Below are 19,944 nucleotides of genomic sequence, written 5' to 3'. Positions count from 1 at the left end.
ATGGAAAATATAAGCAAAATCATCAGTAGAAAAGTTGAATTAATGTTTAGTTTGTTAGAATGAGTTTTGTAAAATGATTATACAAAATGATGATATTGCGTAGTTATGAATCCTCTGAAAATTGAGAGGCTAAAATATTGTACTCACACGTATCTGTATGTGTGTGTGTGTGTGTTACCTGAGACAGGTTGGCTTTGGCCATGTGGTAGGTCAAAAATCTGATCCAATAAAGACACTCTTCATCTCCTGAGGTGGGAGGACCATCTCTGTAGTGCTGCTGATACTGATGCACCACTTTAGCGTGAAGGCACTGAAATTGACGAAAGTGTCTGTTAACTTCACTTAAGTTAAGTAAATTTGTAAACTGTTGATGTTTGAATTATACCCACTTTATCTTATGCTTACCAATACCTCTTTAAATCCCTACTGTAAACACTTCTTGCTTAATTGACAACAACTGGCCAATTAACAAAATAAACTGAACTCACCTCGAGCTGGGTGCGGTTCTGCTCCACCAGGAAGTCCAGCTGGAGGTCATGGAGGTAATATAGGCAGGGTTTATTGTGACAGTCTACAAAAAGCAGGGACTTGTTGACAAACTCCTCGAGAATGTCCTCCACCTCCTCTGTCTCCAGGTCCCACAGAACAGACAGCACCTGGGAGAAGGAACAATCTTTGAAGTGATGGGAGTCCATTGCCTTATGTTTTTCTGTAGAAGAGAGTCTTATCCAAATACTAGAACATAGTGTGATGTTTTTTCCAAGTAATTGTCAAAGGTTAAGTTCTTTACAAGTAGCAGGATGAAACATGTTTGGTTTTCCAATCCAAGACCACAGAACGACATTTCTGTAAGTATTTGTACAGTTGTAATGCCTCGTATTATGAAATGAGTAGCCAACAGAGTCATGTCAAACACTCTTGTTGTGTAGCCAAACCTTAGCAGGGATTTTAATGTCCTTCTCTATCACAGTGAGGTCCTTGTAGAGCTCTCGATGTTCATCAGGCAGGACCTCAATGCTTGCCGCCATGGCTTGGTCCAGGGCGTCATAGTCATAAGATGATGACTTTCGTATACGCTTGAACTGCTTCTGCTGCAGCTGGCAGAGGTAGTAACGCCAACGGTTGGGTTTCTCTTTGAGCAGAGCCCCGATCAAGGACACGACCAGAGGGGAGCCTGGGATGGTGGCACAGAGAAGTAGAAAAATGCACAGTATGTGAGCAAAAGTATAGCTCCATATACCTACAAAATGATGACACAACAACTAACTACATTACTAATATTGTGTTGTTTTCTTTTACAATCCTATGAGAAACATTCAACTATTTTAAATCTACATGACCGATTGTATATGTAACAATATCTGTGATTTACACTGTAACCAAAATGACAGATTGCAAGCAGCAGTAAGTTTCAGTGACAGACCTTTACATTCTCTCACAATGCAGCGAGCTTCCTCAGGTAGTCCTTGTGGTTTAGTTTTAGTGTAAAGAGCGAGGATCTCCAGTCCTTTGCTTTCATCCAGACCACTCTCCACTTCCACCTCATATTTAGCACCTACAAAATAAAAGTACAACTACAGTGCACACATTTTGTAGGCACAACAGCCTATTCCAGAGTAAACAGACGATTTCATTCATTCAAATTTTGTGTTTGCATAGTGGCCAGAGTAAACTACAGGGTACGTACCACTAACTGAATCAGTGAGGCTTCTATTTCTGGTGGTCAGAATTATTCGACAGTGGATGTCAAACACCTTCAGTACTGTACTGTCCCAGACGTCATCTAGAATCAGCAGAGATCTGAAAACCAGAAAGAAAAAACTGTAATGTTTACCACAGCACCTAGCAAGGGTAATTAGCAAAGTTCACACAGTAAACAACATAAGCATTTAAACAAATAAGTAAAAATCATCCAGCCTTCTTGCAGTTTTCAACCCCATTAAAACAATACCAATTCAATTCAAGCTAAAAATCTTATTAATTAATTAATAATAACAAATGGCTGAAACACCTGCTATAGCTGATACAAGTACAACATCTGCCACCCTTGAAAATGATTTGGTTATGTAAATGAATAAAAATCTTTCTATTTCTATTCTGGCTGTTAATTTATAGTAATATTGTCCATCATTATGTTTTTCTATAACATATATCATCATTTTATTATGTCAATCTACTGTTTTAATATGACAGTGCTTTTTTTTTTTAATCTATCTTTGTCCTATAACCATGGTTTGTTTTTGTTTCTGTTTTTATCTTGTTATTTACAATTAATTATGTGGTAAATACTGATTAATGATTATATATGTTTGGTATTTGGTATTTGTTGCTGTTCGCCACACACGTGCTTTTTATATTGCTGGAATGTCAAAATCAACAAACCATATTCAATGGAATGTAAATTTGCATCTGGAATTTACAGCAAATAAAGGTCAACATTAATATTTAGCTAACTGAAAAGTGCATCAGGATTATATGAGCATGGCAACCTTGGATATTTGCGCAGCATGAGGAAGCGTAGCCGCTCCTTGGCTTCATCCAGAGAGTTGGGAGGCCGGTGGAGGCACTGGGAGTCCAGGCTCTGCTCCAAACGGAAACACAATGACTGGATCTTCACCAGCAGGTCTGGTTTGTCCAGCTGGCCGATGGACAACCAGTGGATGCCTCCAGGAAAGCACTCTGCAGATGGAGGCACAGGGAGGGCGAGGGAAAAGTCAAGAAAGTCAAGACAAGAGGTTAGAAGCTAGCTAAGCTTACAACTAAGCAACCATGCTGGAAACTATAATGCCAGTGAGAATGAGGATTACTTCAGTAAATACTTCTGCAATCTTTGACTGTTTCAAAGTAATGTATGCTAACAGTTAGTGTTAGGCAGCGTCGGTCAAAGATGACTCACCTTCAATGACCCCATGGTGTCTGACAGCCTCTGCAGCCAGGACAGATTTGCCCGAGCCAGCCATCCCGAAGACAGTGACCCAGCCAGGGTCCTTCAGCAGCCGATAGAGTTTCTCCCTGACCCGGTTCAAAAGCTCTGGTCGGTTGACAAACACCACAGGCCTCTGTGGTACACCACCTTCACTTAGCATCGTCTGGACTATGACACAAACAAGAAGGGGACTGACATTAAAGAAGACCTGTAGAAAGTTCCAACATGTATAAATTAACACTTATGTTTCTACTACTAAGAACATTTTGCTGTTGTGTTAACCCAACATGTCTAACCAAAACAACAGTCCCACAACCGTCAGTGACTACTCCTTACTTTAAATTTTTTCTCCAACACACTTACAGCACAACCGTTCAAACATCCACTTTCTCTCCACCCACGAATTCCCCCTTTCTCACCATAAGATGTCAAGCCATCAGAGGTGTTCTTATGTGCATTTGGTGAGATCTGTGGTAGGTCATCATGAAGCAGATTGGCCAAATCATCATATGCCTCTTTGACCAGGGCGTTGTAGAAGGAGATGTAGGCACGGTTGTCCTTCCTCAGCAGCAGCTCCAGCATGGCCACAGCCTGTTCCTTCCTGGTGGGCTGGTCAGAGAGAGATAGTAGAAATGAGATGTGAACATAACGATACGATTTTTGCATGCAGGTATTTTGAGGGTTTCTCATTTGAGCTGGTGAATATTTTCATGATTTGTCATAACTTGGCTAGAGGAAGCTTTAAAAGGGATATGTCTGCTTTTATTTTATGTAAGACAATAAACGCAGGAAATAAATTGAAAAAAACAAATTGGTATATTACTTTTTACTTTTATAAGTTTACTGTAAAGAAAATTCAGAAGAAATTGAATGCAGAGATTCGTAATGCCAATCGTTCAATTCCTACAACAGCCTTTACACATTCTGTTAATATGTACCTTTACAAGCCACCAACACTAAATCTTCATTCAATCTTAATCAATCATTAAGTTACTCTGGTGAAATGCAGGTTAATTGATAAATAATCTGAGAGCAGCATGTGAGAAGCAAGTTGATGAGAACTTGATATCCTGCACATAAATGGCAAGTAATGTGAGAAAACAATGGGGTGGCATGAATTAGTAAATGGAGAGGAGAGGAGGGTGACTCAGTACATGTGCAATGACAAAAACCTGAGAGGAGGAAAAGAGGGAAAGACTGCATTAAAATCTATTAGTTAAATGATAGTGGGTGAGCAAAAAAACATATTTTAAGTGACTGAAAATTTTTATTAATTCTTAGATATCTTTAACGTCATAATAAAAAAAGCATGCAGGAAGCAGGAACAAAAAGCGGCAAGATTAAAAAAAAAGTGCTTAATAAGATTGGTTCCATATTATGAGTGATCTCCACTTGGCCCCTCACTCCTACCTTCAGCAGAGGCTCACCTGAGTCCTGATCCTCTCCTCCTCATCCACACTCATCACACCATCACTGATCATGTGGTCCATCAGGTACGGGGGCTTGATGTCTTGTTCCAGTCTGTGGCGAAAGCGCAGCAGACAGCTCCGTGCCCCTTCCTCCATCGTCATCTCTGCACAACACACCAACCATGCAGGGTGCTGTTGCACTTAAAATTAATAGAGGAAAATGGATGAAGTGTGGCAAGAATAGGTGGCTCAGACCTGCGAGGGGGCAGTGGAATACACTAGATGGCTCAAAGTTGTTGAGAACCAATTATTACCAGTCAGGGACCTTCGTTAAATGTCACCCCTCAAAAATATTTAAAGAAACTATGATTTCCCTCATTTGCAGCATCTTGGTGGTCTCAAGGTCTAAAACACTGATCATGTAGATGATAAATCACAGGTTAAGGTCTAGACCTTTGATGCATATTATCTCTCGCATGTCCATTCCTATCACACCTCTACTATCTACTATCTAATAAAGGCCAAAAATGCTTGAAAAATTACTTGCAACAAAGGGGCAAAAAAATGGGCAAATGGGCATAATCTAACCATGGAAATAGAGCAGAAACAATTATCTTATTAAAACAGAAAATTAAACAAGAACAATTCTGATAATAGATTAATTATTTGAAAAAAAAAAGCTATAAGAAGACTTTATAATGGGATCAGGGGAATAATAATGAGCATTTTCCAATTTTACTGTATAAAATGAGAAGGTAATTGCCAGATTAATCGATAATGGAGATACTTTTTACTTGCAACCCTACATGAAAAACTAAAAACGACGATTCAAAAAGTGAAAGAACAGATACTCATCAGCTGTTCACAGAAGTCCAACTGAGGTGAAATTTTACAATGCAGAAGTGACATTTAACAGAGTTGAACAATTTGCTTTAAGATAATACAGTCAAAGTTTAGATAAATCAACGTTACCAACCTTTATGTTTATGGATTAATTTGTTTTTAACAACCTCTTGTTATTATTAAGAAAAAGGTGTGAGGACAGCTACTTTTTGACAGCTCTACAGTCCTACCTGAATGCGAAAGTGACTATAGATACTAAAAGACAGGGGCTAAAATTATCTCTGGTAACATGCTTTATGGCGACCTTCCGTGTTTTCGGTCACTGACGTTGGACTGACACACTTTGCTCATTTCAATACTTGTCTCGACAAGTTCGCTCACTCTGACCTACTGAAATGAATCAAAGAAAGAAACTGGATACTTACGAGTATCTTCTTTTTCTTTAACGAGGAAGGTGTTTGTTGAGCTGTATATAGTTGAAAGTTGAAGTTACGTTTTAAAGTATCCACCGAGTGAAAAAGCAATTTATTTCCCTGTGTTAATGTTACACTACACACCCAATTTTGAAAGACGGGGGCTTCCTGATTCACAACAAAAACAACTACCCCTGTGAGAGGCAGCCAATTGCGTGGCGAGATTTAAACCACGTGACCAATGAGGTCATGCGTTTGACGAACGTGTAACCGGGCAAACTGCTGCTCCCTTCACAGTGCTGGTCCATATGCATTTTCGCACATTTAAATACTTTGGTCTTGTAATAAAAACAAAAACGTGATGCATAAAAGTATTAGTCATATTCATGTAAACTTATTTTTCTAATGTTAGCAGTTTTATAATCAAGTGGCACAGGCGCAATTTGTGCTTCTGAAGCGTAAGAGGAAATGCACATGTTTTTATACTTATATATTTCTTACTTAATATAAGATTTTTTATGTATAACGCCTTTATTCTAAATACGTCTCGTCCACTAAATATAACATTACGCAAAATTGGATATTGTAAAATGTAATATCGAAATTCCGTGTCCATTTGTGTAGCGTGTGCAACTCCTAATTGAAAGATTTCCGGATTGTATTTAAAGGTAACACTGCTGCCTGGTGACAGCAAGAGATGAGAGCATGTTTATTCCACAGTACAGTGATGCGCTGATAATGCGGTTATAAGTAGCCATAAACAGATTAACTGCATAATGCAGTGAACATACGACCTTGTAGTCCGACATGGAATGCAATAACAATATACAAATAATAAAAAAATCAATTAATAATGGATGTCAGATAATCAAAATCCAACCACTGTATCTCCGCTTAGAGAACACATTATCTAACTGAAATTAATTTGGTCCTTATTTCATCAGTAAAGATGTAATCCTCCAGTGTTCAATTTTCAATATTTCAGGTTGTTGGTCATAACTTCCCTCCTTACTTCAACAGAATTATATAATCGAGGATGTTTACAGTAAAAATCATGTTTTCTAAAATTCTAAATGTATGGCATATATATATATATATATATATATATATATATATATATATCATGGTACATATTATGGTTTAACGTTATGTTCCTAAATATACCTCACTTATATTTATTTTGTTATACCCTATTTTGTTATTGTATGACTTTAAAGATACTAAGTGGAATCATATAGCTGTATTTCTAAAATTCAGTGCTTACATCCAGCGCTATTCTTTTTGCAGTTTGGTTGTGCACTCATTCCTATTTCTGATGGTGGACGGCAGGCCATGCATGAGTCCACATTTTGCTTATACACTGTAAAGATATCACTGACACATCATGTTGTAAAATCCTACATGATCACTGACAAGCCAACATACAGTATGTGTCAAACATTGACATTTTGGCAGCATGCACATTTTTATATTCAGTTTTTAAATAAAGACATGCTCTAATTTGTGCTTTTTTAAAATTTTATTATATTAACTGTGGTACAGAAGAAGTTCACAATAACATCCCACATTTCGTGTAAACTTAACTTAACTGCTTTTCTTTGTGCATATTTGGGTCCGCTGGATATTTTGGACGCAAAATCACTTTGACTTCAGCACCTCTCTTTCTCCAACAGGTTTCAACAGCCAATATAACAATACTGTAACAGCTACAGCAACTCAAAATGTAACAAACATAGCAACTAAATCAATATACCAAGTATTCCACTAACAGGATAAGTAAATGTATAGAACAAACAACATATGACAGATACTCTGACAAATTACTAAAATGACAAAATCCCAGCACAAAGCTACTCATGCAGACAAGTCTTATTTCATTATTTGAGAGGTCAAAATCCAAAACATTTATACTTCTATTTTTTGCTGTAGAATAATATTAGTGGATTAAAAAGAACAGACAAAATATAGTTACCTGGCTGATAAAACAGTGGAAAGGAGAACAATCAAAGGACTAATTCAATGGGAAATGGGCTAGTTTTACATTAGTATGTTCAACAGTTGTCATAGGTGACTATAGTTAAATACTACTCTGCTAATTTTCTCTCAATATATATAGGCTTTACATTTATACCTCTTTGCTTCATAAAGCTTACTGTATGTATTAAACATACTAAGGTTTTGCCCTTGTTTCCCTATGGACTCCCTCTAAAAACAGGGGTTTGACGATGCAGTCACTAGTAGGTTCAGATATGAATCATTGTAACACTGGTTTTCTGGTTTGAAGCTGTGAATGTTCATAGCAGAGCATGTCTTAGAACATTTATCACAAAGGACGCGGGTCACATTAAATGTTGACCGCATGATGCCTACACCGCAGTGCCTTCACTGCTAAATGTAGTGATAAAAACTACATTTATAATACACTGAAGGTGACTCCAACTATTGGAGTACACTGGTCGAGCAAAGCAGTAGTACTGCCTAGCTAGTGTAGTACCTCCTTAGCTTCAGCTATATCTAGTGGCAAAAACACTCCTCACACTGCAAGAGCCCAGGTTTGGTTTTAATTGGAGGTGACAGAGTCGTGAGCTGCGTTCTGAGGAGGGTTTGCTGCTGGTGGGCTGCTACCGAACATCAGCTTCTTGATGATATCCGCATAGAAAGGTCCATAGACAAGCCTGTTGTAGTTGACCAGAGAGATGAACTTTGCTCCCATCAGTGCTAGTTCAGGCTTGATAGCAGTCAAGCCAGCTGGTACCTGATCAAGTTTGGCCTGGGGTTTAGGATCACAGATGAGCGCCATGAAGTACTGCTGCACACGATCCTCTGAGCAGAAATTAAGAGAAACACAAGGTTAGAAAATCCCCGCTGGAGACATTTCTGGCTCCATTTCAGAGTAAAAATACTCAAAATCTTACCAACTAGAGTTCGTATGGGATTGTCCTCCTGGGTGATGCTGTAGATCTGGCCTGCGAGAGTGGCCTGCAGCGCCGGGGTCAGTGCAGGGTAGTTCCTCTCTGTTAAAGACTTGTTGAGCTCACAGCAGATCTGAGCACTAATGCCCTCAAGTGCCTCTTTCAGGTTAAAGTTCCTAAAGATGAAGGAAAGGCGAGTTCTGGTTTGAGCTCTATTTTATGTGATGCAGACAGTAGATAAACCATGATAATACAGATTGTGGATATAAGATGGAAAGAAAAGTGAACTAACGGTCTGTGCATCCCATCCAACAGCACACTGGTCATCCTCTTCAGGCGGTCAGACAGGGAGGGCAGACCCTGGATAGGCCCTCCGATGGTGCTGTAGACAATAAGCAGCACCTCATTCACTGCCTGACATTGCTGGAGCTTCAACTGAATCTCTTTCAGACGCAGCTCATCTGTTATCCAGGTCTAAATAGGAACCAAAAGAAATTTCAGAATAGCTTGACATTTGGGGAAATACACTTTTTTGTCCTCTTGCTGAGAGTTAGATGAGAAGATGGATACTGCTTTTACTTCTGTGTGTAAACATGAAGCCTCAGCCGAGAGATGACCAGCTTAGCTTAGCATAAAAAAGTGGATGCAGGGATATAGCTATCCTGACTCTGTTCAAAGTTCAAAACTCTGCCAGAAGATTTCTGTTGTTGTTCCATGCTAATTCATACAAGAATTAAAAGTTGAATGGTTACTAGGATAATAATAAAAACTATGTGTGTATGTTATCATTTCTTGTAAACTGAAGAATAGGAGGCCCTATTAAATGTTAAGGCTTTAGATTTAACAGAAGATCGAGGGAATTACTAATTTCCATGGACAATGCAGTTGTTTTGTTTTGTGTCAATGCAGAAATTATTGCATATGTCCAGTTAAACAGTATTTTATATGAATGTAAAAGGCTGTATTTCATATTGTTCAAAATTGAATAAAAATATTGTGGAAAAAACTGAAGAACAGTTTAAGGAAGCTTTCGGTTTGCTTAGAGAAAGTTCATATTCCGCATGCCTTCCATGAGCTAATGAAATGATACTCTCTCTTACAAACACAAATTCAACACAGTCTTACCTCAGGCAGTGGGCTCTTATTGTAGTCCCATGTGAGGATACGAAGGAAAGCAGTTTGTAGGATCTGGAAAGGCCCAGGCACAGGTCCCTGTCCTTTCCCCTGAGTCTTTTCTGTGGGGATGTTGGCCGACATCAGCTCCTCCTGGGCTGACTTAATCCAGGCGGTGGTGTGGTTCAAAGCATCTAAAGAAAATTGTCTCAGTACCTCATCATAGTAGTAGTCCTTTTTTTTTTTTGCTTTGACACAATATACAGTAAATCTATTCCAGTATATTCTCATACAACATACATATTCTTCGTCAGTAATATGGCAGGTTACACATGTTGTAACTATCTGCCAACAGAAATGGTAAGACAAAGCTATATATGAAAACTTTTTTCTTGCTCACTTACTGGGCGTTTTTTCCAGGATGCTCTGGAAGTTTGCCCTTTCATATTCAACACTCTGTCTCTGCAGCACAGGCCGCAGGTTATCAATTGTAAAGTTGGCCATATCCATCTTCATCAGGTCCAGCACACGGAAGATCTCCCTAGTGTGGAGAAACAACTCAGCCACCTTGATTTGAGTTGTATTTTATAATATAGCTAAATAAGAAAACTCACGACATTCATGTGTTTTCTCAAGGCAGACAATATAGTCTCTGGTAATAAACATTTGATGTCAGCATTGAAAATGTTTTTAAATGCTTAAAACCCCAACTATGTGCTTACCTGAACAGTGTCACAATATTATCTGTGTTTTCTCGCAGCTTCTTAATGTCTTCATCCCTCACCGGTGCACACATCTTGCCCATGGTGGTGATAATGAAAGAGGAAAGGCCCTGGATGTCTACAGCATCGTTGTCAGCCTGCTGACGAATGAGGTCCATGTCCAGCACCTCCATGATCTGGGTCCTCATTCGATTGGCACCAGGATTAAGGAATGACAGTAAGATCTGTCAAAAGACCAAAATGATTGTCATTTTTATAAAGCATTATTTTATAATATAACTAACTTACAGTTATGTTGCTGCATTTATTACAGTTTTTCTGAATATACTATTCACAACAGAAGTGATGGGGATAAAGAGAAGCAGATGAGTTACTAAAGGAACTTTAAAATTTGAAAGCACTGTTATAAAGGTCAAGCAACATCAGGAAAATGCAATAAAGTCATTTCTATAAATCGAGTAAAGCTGTAAACAGTGTGTGCTGACCTCTCTGATCTCCTCCAATAGTCTGATGGCTTGGCCATACTCAGGCGGGTCATCGTTCAGCTCCGACTCCAGGATGTCCCAGAAGGCCTTGTGGAGATTATCTCTAACTACCTTCCATAAACTAAAAAAATAAATGGAGGATTTTGTTTAGTTAAGTATATTATCTGTCAGGAGCAATGGTCAGTCGTTGCTTTTATCACTGGATGGTGGACCAAGAACTAAATAACAGTGACCTGTATCACCGATGAAAAACAATGCTGTGATTGCTGCCAGTAATCCTATGCAGTCATAAATTACTATAGGGTACTGTGCTGTCCCTCTCTTCAGACTTCCACTAAAGAATTTATTTTGTTCTTTTTCCCTGTCTTCCCCTCATCTCTCTTTTTCTCTGTCCTCTTCGCTCTCTTGTTCAGTTCAAGTTGTGCTAAAGATAAACAGAGACAGACAGATGGTCAGTGAATACAGTGGTAAAGACTATAAGCGATATGGTCATCACTTCTCATCTGTCTCTGTATTGTGAGAGAAAACTGATAAAATTCAATTCACAACCAAAGAGATGTATTTGATTGAAGGTTGTGCCTCAATATGATTTCATACTTCACAATATTACAGGGACAGTAACCTACATGTGTTTATTAGATGTGGAAAAATTACAAATGTTGGTAATATTAGATTGCATGTAAATCATTAGTATTAGTAGAAAAACACCTATATAATGTATATACAGTGTACATCATATCTCTGTTGGTATTTTTAAACTGGCTGAACTTGTTTGTTGATGCAGTTTGTCTGAATTTAACAGGTTTTGACTGATTCACTTGCAGTTTGGCCACAAATAATGGTGTCTCTGGATTTCTGCTATCCCACGTAACTTGCATATCAGCGTCTGTGTCTGTCCTCTTTACAGCTAATGGACACCTTCCTGAGGTGTACACAGAATTTTGTCAATATTGTGAAGCAAATCATAGCTACAATAAGCAGCTCTCTCTGATCACTAAATACACCTTGTTCCACACTGCAGGAAAAATCTCTGAACGGAGCAAATTAATGAATGGGTGTTGATAAACGATGGGAGTTGACATGAAACGTACATACTGGAAAATTTGACTTCTCAACTGTATGTTCTGGAATGAATATTCATGTTTCAAATGCTTATGTAAGACTTTAGTACATTGACAAAAGAATACTAGTAGTATGGGTGATAGGATGCTGTATTTTTATATTTTTGTAAATCCCGTACCTGACAATTGGTATTTAGATTCACAAAAAAAAAACTACAAAACATGATCAAAAGAAGGTGAAGAAATGGAGACACAAGATATCATGCAGCTGGCATACCTGTTCTGAGGTAGTCTGTCTGGCTCTAGACGGAAGTTGTGGTTAACAATGATCTCATGGGTAAGGCTGAGATTGGAGACATCTGAGACAGACTCCATGACTTCATCCAGGGTTAAGGTTTTGGGTGGGCTCGCTGTGGGAACCAAATAATAAACAAACTTTGTAAATAAACAAATAAGAGCGTTCAACTGTTACGGCTGCATGATGGCAGTGGTGTGGGCAGTTATTGATGGAATGCGATTACAGTTAAAATACAGTCTCTGAAACCGAAATACAAGTACGAACAAAACAGTAATATAGATGACATTTTCAATGTGCAGAAATCAAGCCACCTCATATGCCATCTCTGAGACGGGAAAACAAACATGGACACCAAAATGAAAACAGTAAGCCAGAGGTTGTCCAGTGGGCTCAGAGAACAGTGACCAGAAAAAGGTTGAGGGTGCAAACTCACAGGAGGGCGAGCAATGCTTGCTGGAGCAGTCGCTAGTGAAGCTTTCACGGGAGCAGTCCAGGTCGCTGGTCGACGTCATGCTGTCACAGCGCTCTGATGACGACTCCACATCACTGCCTTGGTCCTCACTGCTGGATGTGGAGGTGGGTCGCTCATCATTTAGAGGCATCTTGGGTTACAGCTGCACATCAGAAATTAGTAATAACGTTAGTTCATTGACTATAACTTCAGCAGAAACTCAACTTGATCAGAAAGTCATATGTCAATGGGTATTTTACTACTTTCACAAAAATTTGTAAAGAGCAGGTTTAGAATTTAAATGGTTAATCATTGCTCCTTTTATTTGGAAGCAGTTAAACTGTAAAAGCAGTAAAAGATATGTGACATTTGGCATCTAGTGATATTCTACTTTTTTCCTGTTAGCAAGAAATCCAATGAAAGGGCCAAAACCAACAATGAAGTTACCCAACTAACAAGTATTGTCTGTGATGCTGTTTTTCAACAGCTATTAAAAACACATATATGAGGCCCACTATTACACTGGGTGACACGATCCTCCATTATAAAGAACACAGACACTGTAGTTATTTTTGTGGCAATCCCATATTCAAACTGACCTGCTACTGTAATTACTCATCAGAAAAACAAAAGTGTATTAAGGTTGTATTATGCCTGGACCACTTCATAGACTATTTGCACTATGGCCAGTGTCAGTTGTTTTCAGTCCTTTATTAGTTTGTTTCTCTCCTACTCTTTGTGCTCACATATACAGTGTTTTAATCTTAATACAAACATATTTCCAATAAAGCTTTTCTCAGTTTTCTGTTGTCAGACAATGGAACAAGTATTAAATATTTGACTGAACAGTGGCCTATTAAGACTACATGTTGCCCAGCAGTCACTTTCAAGCATTTTCCAAGCTTCTGCGCTGCACTGCTAAAATCCAGATTTTACTTAACTGTGGTGTTGTCTGACAAAATCACAAAACACATGAGTTAAATACAACTGTAAAGATTGCTGTTCTGTGCTCCTCCTGAGGCAGCTCCTCCTCCAGACCTGCTCTTCACATCAATGCTTGTTCGCACTAAATCTTTTTAAAAGACTAACGACCAATGGGGGAACTCCAACGTTCTGCCGGCCAACAAGTGGTGAAACCTTATCACTCAGTCATGCAGTATTCGGTTGACCAATGGTGTGACTTTATCTCTCAGTGACTCAGTCAGTCACGGACAGTTGTGTTACAGGCCTGGTCCCACCATTAACAGTCCAGCCAAAAAGAAAAGTAATCTTTACCTTAGTTTAACCTGTGGTTGTGTTAGAGGGACAAAGAAAGTGTGACTGTCAGTGAGTGCGAGAGCATAAATGTTTCACTTTAGAAATAGTTGCTGTTGCCAAGGCAGTTAACAGAGTGTAACAAAAACACCAGTTAAACTCAATAAAACAACTGGCAAGCCAGTCACTATGGAAACAGAGATAGCTGACTTGTTCCACAGTTCAGTGTTTCAACATAAACATCTTATTAAACTCATTGATGGTGCATGAAGTAATTTATTGGAAAACACTCCAATGTGTTCAGTGTGTGTTTACTGCCACAAGAGTTTATAACACATCCCAAAGTCAGGACACAAACAAATTTCCACAACTAGGTGTAAACAAAAGCCTGTATTCCTTCAAAATAAAAACAATAGAGTGCCTAGGCCAATGTGAGATCAATTGTGTCTCCAGGGCAACATGGGACAACAGAAGGCTTCTCAACGGTCAACACGATCCTGTTACACCGGTCCCTCTGTTGTCTGTCGTCCACACAAACAAAAATTAGTACAAGAAAAAAAGGAACTGTTTGTAAGCAAAGTTAAAAAAAAACACGAGCTAAAGCCAAACTGGGTGAACTAATGTTCTTGTCATTGCAAACATACAAACAACTCACATACTTGACTAAATAAAAACCCAAAAATGTTGAAAATGTTGATTGTTGTAACATCTACAAAATAAGCAGGCCTCTGCCTTTCTAATATTATCTAAAACATACAGTGCTGACAGAGTGGCCCTTGGGTGTTGGTGTCTCTGGTCTCAGTTATCTGCTGCCAAAAATGAAATGCACACTCCCTCACTGATCTTTTGGTTTAAAGATAGCTCAAGGGGTGAGGAGGATGGGTGCGAGTGTGACTTCCGTGTGCCCCTGCTTTGCTAGAAGCTCATTCATTACATCATCTGCTAGACTTGACAGCTAGGTCACAGCAACACAGCGGGCCAATTTCCAGAGATTATCTAGAATGATGGGAGCAGTGCAGTCCAGAAAACTGATTGCAGATTAGGTCTACTCTCTCATCTGCTGCTTCATTATGTAAAATCCTCTTTAAGTAGTCTGAATGTTGGGCAGGATAAAATGTATTATGCTGTTGTAACAGTCCCATAATACAAACATATAAAGATAAAAATAAAACATTCGACATAGAGCGATGCTTAATGGGATTTGTAGTCATTTAGAATACTATTGATTAATTTATTTTATGTATATATATATACACTATTGACTGTAAGATACAGCATTGTAATGTGATGTGCTGACAATAATATATTTGCAAGAATATCCTTATAACCTGCCCAAGTGTTTTGGATGAATGCCATGAACAAAATACATAAGCAATGTTGTAGAATGTACTTTCTATAAGCACAGTTGCTCTGCTACAGGTCACATTTTGTTACAATAACTCCTGCAGAAACAAAGACAGCCTTCTGGGATCCAGATTTGACTGCAGAATAATGTAAACAAAGCAGTGGATCAGGGAGGCTGGGCTAAATACACGGGGGCTGTCGTTATTGGCTGCAGCTCCCTGTCGCTCATCCGTTCATGGAAGATCTTTGGTTACATGGTTGTGCACATGGATAAAAAATATCCACACACGCGTAAGAGGTGGGTACACGTGATCCGAGCTATATACCAAAACAAGACATTTAGTACATGTTATTGCTATGACCACGCCAGAACCCAAACAAAAAGAGCATTAAGACTAAATGCATTACGCTTTTACTGCAAAGGACATTTTTTGTACCTAACTGTCAAACTCCTCGCTGTTGTTTGCAATATGACAGCTTTTTTGTTAGTTAATCAGTCGAACGCCCTGGCTACAACAGCTGAATATAAATCGTGAATTTGGCTAATTTCCAACGGCATACTTTGACGTTAGCGTTGACATGCTAGTTGTTATTCGAAATCTTCGACGACTGTACCCAAGTTTCCGTTCAACAACAACACAAGAAATAAACATAAAAGTTGGCAACAGAGGCGACCGAGTGATTCATAATTGTAAATTGAGTGAAATATTCTCAACAAAAGCGACTTTTACCTCATTCAAGTCTCCGAAAAAGGAGACTAACACCAAAAATAGCTCAGCTCTGAAGGGAAAATTCACCGTCGTCCCGTACTGTTCTCTGCTCTGTTTTAAAGGTCCTCCGTCCCCCAGCTGGCTCTGAGGGCAAACGGACGAGACCATTTCACACATAGGGGTGTTCAGCCTCCAAACAAAGGTGAACACGAAGTTTATGACGATGGATCCACCCGTTTTCGTAAAGAATTGTGTTTAAAATTGTAAACCGGGAATCAAAATGTATACGTCCGTTCTCGAAAGGCAATGTAAGATAGTATTTCAAACTATACCGTACTTGGTTGAAATAGTACACTCCGCTCTGCTTCACGTGGGACGTCTTTGTTTACGGATGTGACCTCAGTGTTTTCCATAGACTGTATAAGTGTGTTCACACAGCACTGTATGTGTGTGTCTGACGTGGTTTTAATACTGCTACCACTACTACTTTTACTATTACTACTTCTATTACTACTACTACTACTACTACTTCTACTACTACTTCTACTACCACTACTACTACCATTAGTATTACTAGGTAGTGCTAATAATGATAACAATAGGCTGATAATAATAATAATAACGCTAACGCCATACCACAAAACACAACACAAATTGCTCTATAAAAGTACATAATCATGGAAGGATAAATAGGCCTACCATTAAATTTGATATATTTATGGGAAAGTAATGTAAAAACAAAAGGAAAAAAAGAGTGTTTACGAGTCCCTATTAGACAAGTAAATTACATCTGGTTAAGTCCCGTATAGGCCTTGGAATACCGATCAAAAATTTTACACAGTAGACATTTTGACTTGTAACATTTTATTCAAGTGACTCAGTAAGCCGTGACAGTTGAGCCACATATACAATAAGACAAACAGACATGTACATTAATCAGACACATACGTATGTAAGAATTGAAACAACATCAGGTGGCTGCTACTTGATTAAAGTGCTGTACTTAGGAGCCTCTGGCAGAAGCCGTGGCTCATCCCACGCTGGCCTTTTCCAGGTGGGCAAGGAAGGGGTCCCAAATGGTCAAAACCCCTATAATTAGGTCAGTCCTCAAAAAAAAACCCTGAGTGTTTCCATCTGTGTGACTGAGAACATGTCAGCTATCCATCTTTGAAAGGAAGGAGGAATCTGCGATTTCCATTCTCACAAGATTCCCCCAAAGTGAGAGTCAGTTGTGTGGCTTTAGGGAGGTGTGCAGTGGGTTGCGAGCAGCCAAGAATGGCAAGTTCAGCTTCTGGTTGGAAAAGTCCCGTATAGGCCTTGGAATACCGATCAAAAATTTTACACAGTAGACATTTTGACTTGTAACATTTTATTCAAGTGACTCAGTAAGCCGTGACAGTTGAGCCAACATACACAACACCACCACCCGTAACTGAAGCAGCTAAGTCAGCCATCATTGTTTTAATATGTATTATGATCTGCCTTTTGCCATTTATGTGATTTTCTCACTGTGACATGTCAAAGTAGCCACTAGATGGTGTCATAGTCTCTGCGATTGCTATTTTCAATCGAGTTCACTAGGGATGAACTAGGAGATGCTTCTTTGTAGATAAAAATGTGCTCAAGCACAAGTTTGTATTAGCAAAGTTGATATATAAGTGGCAACTGGGATTAAAAATACCCTGTTTGAGCTTCCACCTTCCCAGCAGCAAATTGCACACTTCTCTCACCAATGGATGGTCCCAATTACCCCCACCCTCTGATCTACCCCCCTTGTTATATTATCACGTTCTTTGTCTTTATCTTGCTTCACCGTTAAAAAAAAAAGAAAAAAAGTATGTTTTATGACAGCTTTACCACAAGCCACAATCAATGTGGAATCAATGTGATCATAATGGAAAATCATTCTCATGTTTGTAGAAACCACAGACAATTCAGGTGAAGCGACTTAAGTCTTTTACTTTGAGCCCATACTTGTCAGTGTCCCAGACTGAAAGGTAATTTGGCAGATGCTGTTTTTGTTGGAGTACTATTAACCCCAGTACCATTTGTTAAGATCATGAAAAGCTTGGTATCTTCTGTTCTTTTGTAAGTAACTACAAGTCCTGCAGGCATTTTCTTGGCCAAACTTAGCCAATTGAACTTCATACCTGTTTTTCCAATTGAAATATTTCATGTATTCAGTAATATTTCGTTCGAGGTAAAGTATCCTCTCTGCCAGCTCCTTTGGAGTGGAAAAGTCATCGACATGAATGAAAGAATCTGCTGGGATGTGGTCCTCATAATTTTGTCTTGGAGGTCCCAAAACTATTGGTACACTTCCTAGCTTCAGAGGACGAAATAACTTCTCTGTAATATAGTCTTTGTGAATAGAGTTTTCAAAGGAGAGGTAGAATTTACAACTAGACATTATCTTCGTATAGTCTTGATCACTCACATGTTGGTTAAAAGCCCTCCCGTAAGTGTTTATCTGGACATGTTTTTTCAGTTCATTGTAGAACTGAACTCTTCTGAAGTTCGGATTCCAGTTGCTCACAATCCAACAGACCAACTTGTCCTTTGGTGGCAGTTCAAAACCCTCAATCCCAGATGATAGTGGCAACAATTGCCCATAAGGCACAGGAATATTTGAATCGAGGCGATAATTGCATGTCAAGTTGAATAAGTGATTGATTTCAGGGATTTGACCAGAGTTTGCAGGTGACTCCATATTAAACCACACCCATTTCTGAAACCAGGGACGTTGCTCTTTCGGTAAAGATGCAACCTTTATGTTCCTGTGGTGGAAGATGACCCCGTGGGCTTTATGGTAGAGAGACTTGTCATCTGTCAAGTGGCATCTGATATTGAATATACTGCAGTTGAGATCAAACTTGTTGCCAAATGGCCACATCCAGATCAACAGAAGAGTGTCGAGCTCAGCGTCCTCTGATGCAGCCTGGACCCTCTGGATGTCATTATGAAGTGAGTTGATGTGCTGGTCTGGTGAATGGTTCGAGACCTGGGCCTGTGCTTCCTTTGCACACAGAAATGTGGGGAACTTGATTTCAGGCTTGTAGTATACAAAGAAAAGGACTAGGACACACACTAGCTTTATGAAGAGGAGTAAATGACATTATTTTAACCCTAATGTTCGTCGCATCCTTTTGACATTTAAAAAGTGAGATGTGCTTTAAAAGTAATAAGTAATTATTTCAATGTATCCCTGTATTTTTATCGTAATCGTTCTTTCTATCCATAGACAAATTGATATCTGGAATAAAAAAAAACCCTCGAATATGTAAGAGCGTGTTACAGTGGCACCGTCAACATGGTGGACGCTCTCTTCCTAATTTTAGATTATATTACTGGGCTGCTAACATAAAGATTCTGTTATATTGGAAGGGGCTCTCACCCCATGGCACCGATCCCAAATGGCTACAACTCGAAAACATATCCTTCTTCTTTACATGCCCTTCTCTGTTCAAAACTCCCCCTTTCTGAACCTATATCTCAGTATACTTCAAATCCAATTGTGAAACATTCCTTTAAGATCTGGAAACAGTTCAGACGATCCTTTAAACTCAACGACCTCTTGATCTACGCTCCTATAGTGAGAAATCACATGTTTAAACCATCACTTACAGACGGAGCATTTGAAGTTTGGGCTAGAGGTGGGGTCACAACAATAAATGATTTATTTATGGACAGTACATTTATGTCCTTCGAACAACTGGCACTAAAATTTAATGTCCCCAGATCACATTTTCTGTTTAGATTTTTACAACTTCGCAGTTTTGTATCAGCATCATTCAATCATTTCCCATCACAACCACGGAGCTCTCTTTTAGATTCAATTTTAAAACTTAACCCATCCTCGAAAGGGAATACTGGGAAAGTCTATTCTTTGTTAAACTCGCATAATTTGGAACCTTTAACTATGATAAGGAATCAGTGGGAGGAAGATTTGGGGATCCAGTTTTCTGATGAAATCTGGTTGAAAGCTCTAGATAGAATTCATTCC

The 19,944-nt window shown here is 38.9% G+C and overlaps 3 protein-coding genes across 4 annotated transcripts in view; all 3 read right to left on the bottom strand.

Moving 5' to 3' along the window:
* apaf1 (apoptotic peptidase activating factor 1) overlaps positions 1-5,746 on the bottom strand; it is a 42,259-nt gene extending 36,513 nt beyond the window's left edge. The window contains exons 1-10 of one of the 2 annotated variants that reach the window (XM_087174489.1): positions 5,604-5,746; positions 4,354-4,590; positions 3,346-3,535; positions 2,897-3,094; positions 2,490-2,679; positions 1,688-1,800; positions 1,424-1,555; positions 936-1,174; positions 489-656; positions 179-310 (exon numbers count right to left, since the gene is read on the bottom strand). In XM_087174489.1, coding sequence (XP_087030615.1) covers positions 179-310; positions 489-656; positions 936-1,174; positions 1,424-1,555; positions 1,688-1,800; positions 2,490-2,679; positions 2,897-3,094; positions 3,346-3,535; positions 4,354-4,497 — 1,506 coding nt within the window. In that variant the 5' untranslated portion in view covers positions 4,498-4,590; positions 5,604-5,746. The remainder of the gene's footprint in view (positions 1-178; positions 311-488; positions 657-935; positions 1,175-1,423; positions 1,556-1,687; positions 1,801-2,489; positions 2,680-2,896; positions 3,095-3,345; positions 3,536-4,353; positions 4,591-5,603) is intronic. The other variant, XM_023408234.2, reaches the window with a different exon arrangement.
* A 1,345-nt stretch (positions 5,747-7,091) lies between these two features.
* On the bottom strand, positions 7,092-16,105 carry tcp11l2 (t-complex 11, testis-specific-like 2). The gene is made up of 10 exons (XM_023408230.2): positions 15,963-16,105; positions 12,616-12,796; positions 12,162-12,294; positions 10,824-10,944; positions 10,339-10,562; positions 10,021-10,157; positions 9,629-9,810; positions 8,796-8,977; positions 8,507-8,679; positions 7,092-8,414 (listed from the first exon to the last, which is right to left on the bottom strand). The coding sequence occupies exons 2-10, from the start codon at positions 12,782-12,784 to the stop codon at positions 8,152-8,154; spliced, it is 1,584 nt and encodes a 527-aa protein (XP_023263998.1). The 5' UTR covers positions 12,785-12,796; positions 15,963-16,105; the 3' UTR covers positions 7,092-8,151.
* Positions 16,106-17,293: 1,188 nt separating this feature from the next.
* Positions 17,294-19,253, bottom strand: LOC111656473 (4-galactosyl-N-acetylglucosaminide 3-alpha-L-fucosyltransferase 9-like). The gene is made up of 2 exons (XM_087174503.1): positions 19,245-19,253; positions 17,294-18,957 (listed from the first exon to the last, which is right to left on the bottom strand). The coding sequence occupies exons 1-2, from the start codon at positions 19,251-19,253 to the stop codon at positions 17,974-17,976; spliced, it is 993 nt and encodes a 330-aa protein (XP_087030629.1). The 3' UTR covers positions 17,294-17,973.
* Between the last annotated feature and the right edge of the window lie 691 nt (positions 19,254-19,944).

Source organism: Seriola lalandi, unplaced genomic scaffold, assembly GCF_002814215.2.
Source record: "Seriola lalandi dorsalis isolate HSWRI2012SDOR001 ecotype SW California unplaced genomic scaffold, Sedor1 jcf7180002054357, whole genome shotgun sequence".
In the NCBI taxonomy this organism is placed as follows: domain Eukaryota; kingdom Metazoa; phylum Chordata; class Actinopteri; order Carangiformes; family Carangidae; genus Seriola; species Seriola lalandi.
Note: the sequence above shows the minus strand (reverse complement) of the source record. Positions and strands in the feature narration are given on the sequence as shown.

Bases quoted from the DNA above. Each gene is read 5' to 3' on its own strand.
- tcp11l2 (XM_023408230.2), bottom strand. From the start codon at position 12,784: ATGCCTCTAAATGATGAGCGACCCACCTCCACATCCAGCAGTGAGGAC. The intron at 10,945-12,161 runs GTATGCCAGCTG...TTATTTTTTTAG, and splicing joins GACAGACTACCTCAGAACAG to TTTATGGAAGGTAGTTAGAG. The intron at 8,680-8,795 runs GTTAGTTCACTT...CTTCATCTTTAG, and splicing joins TTGGATGGGATGCACAGACC to GAACTTTAACCTGAAAGAGG.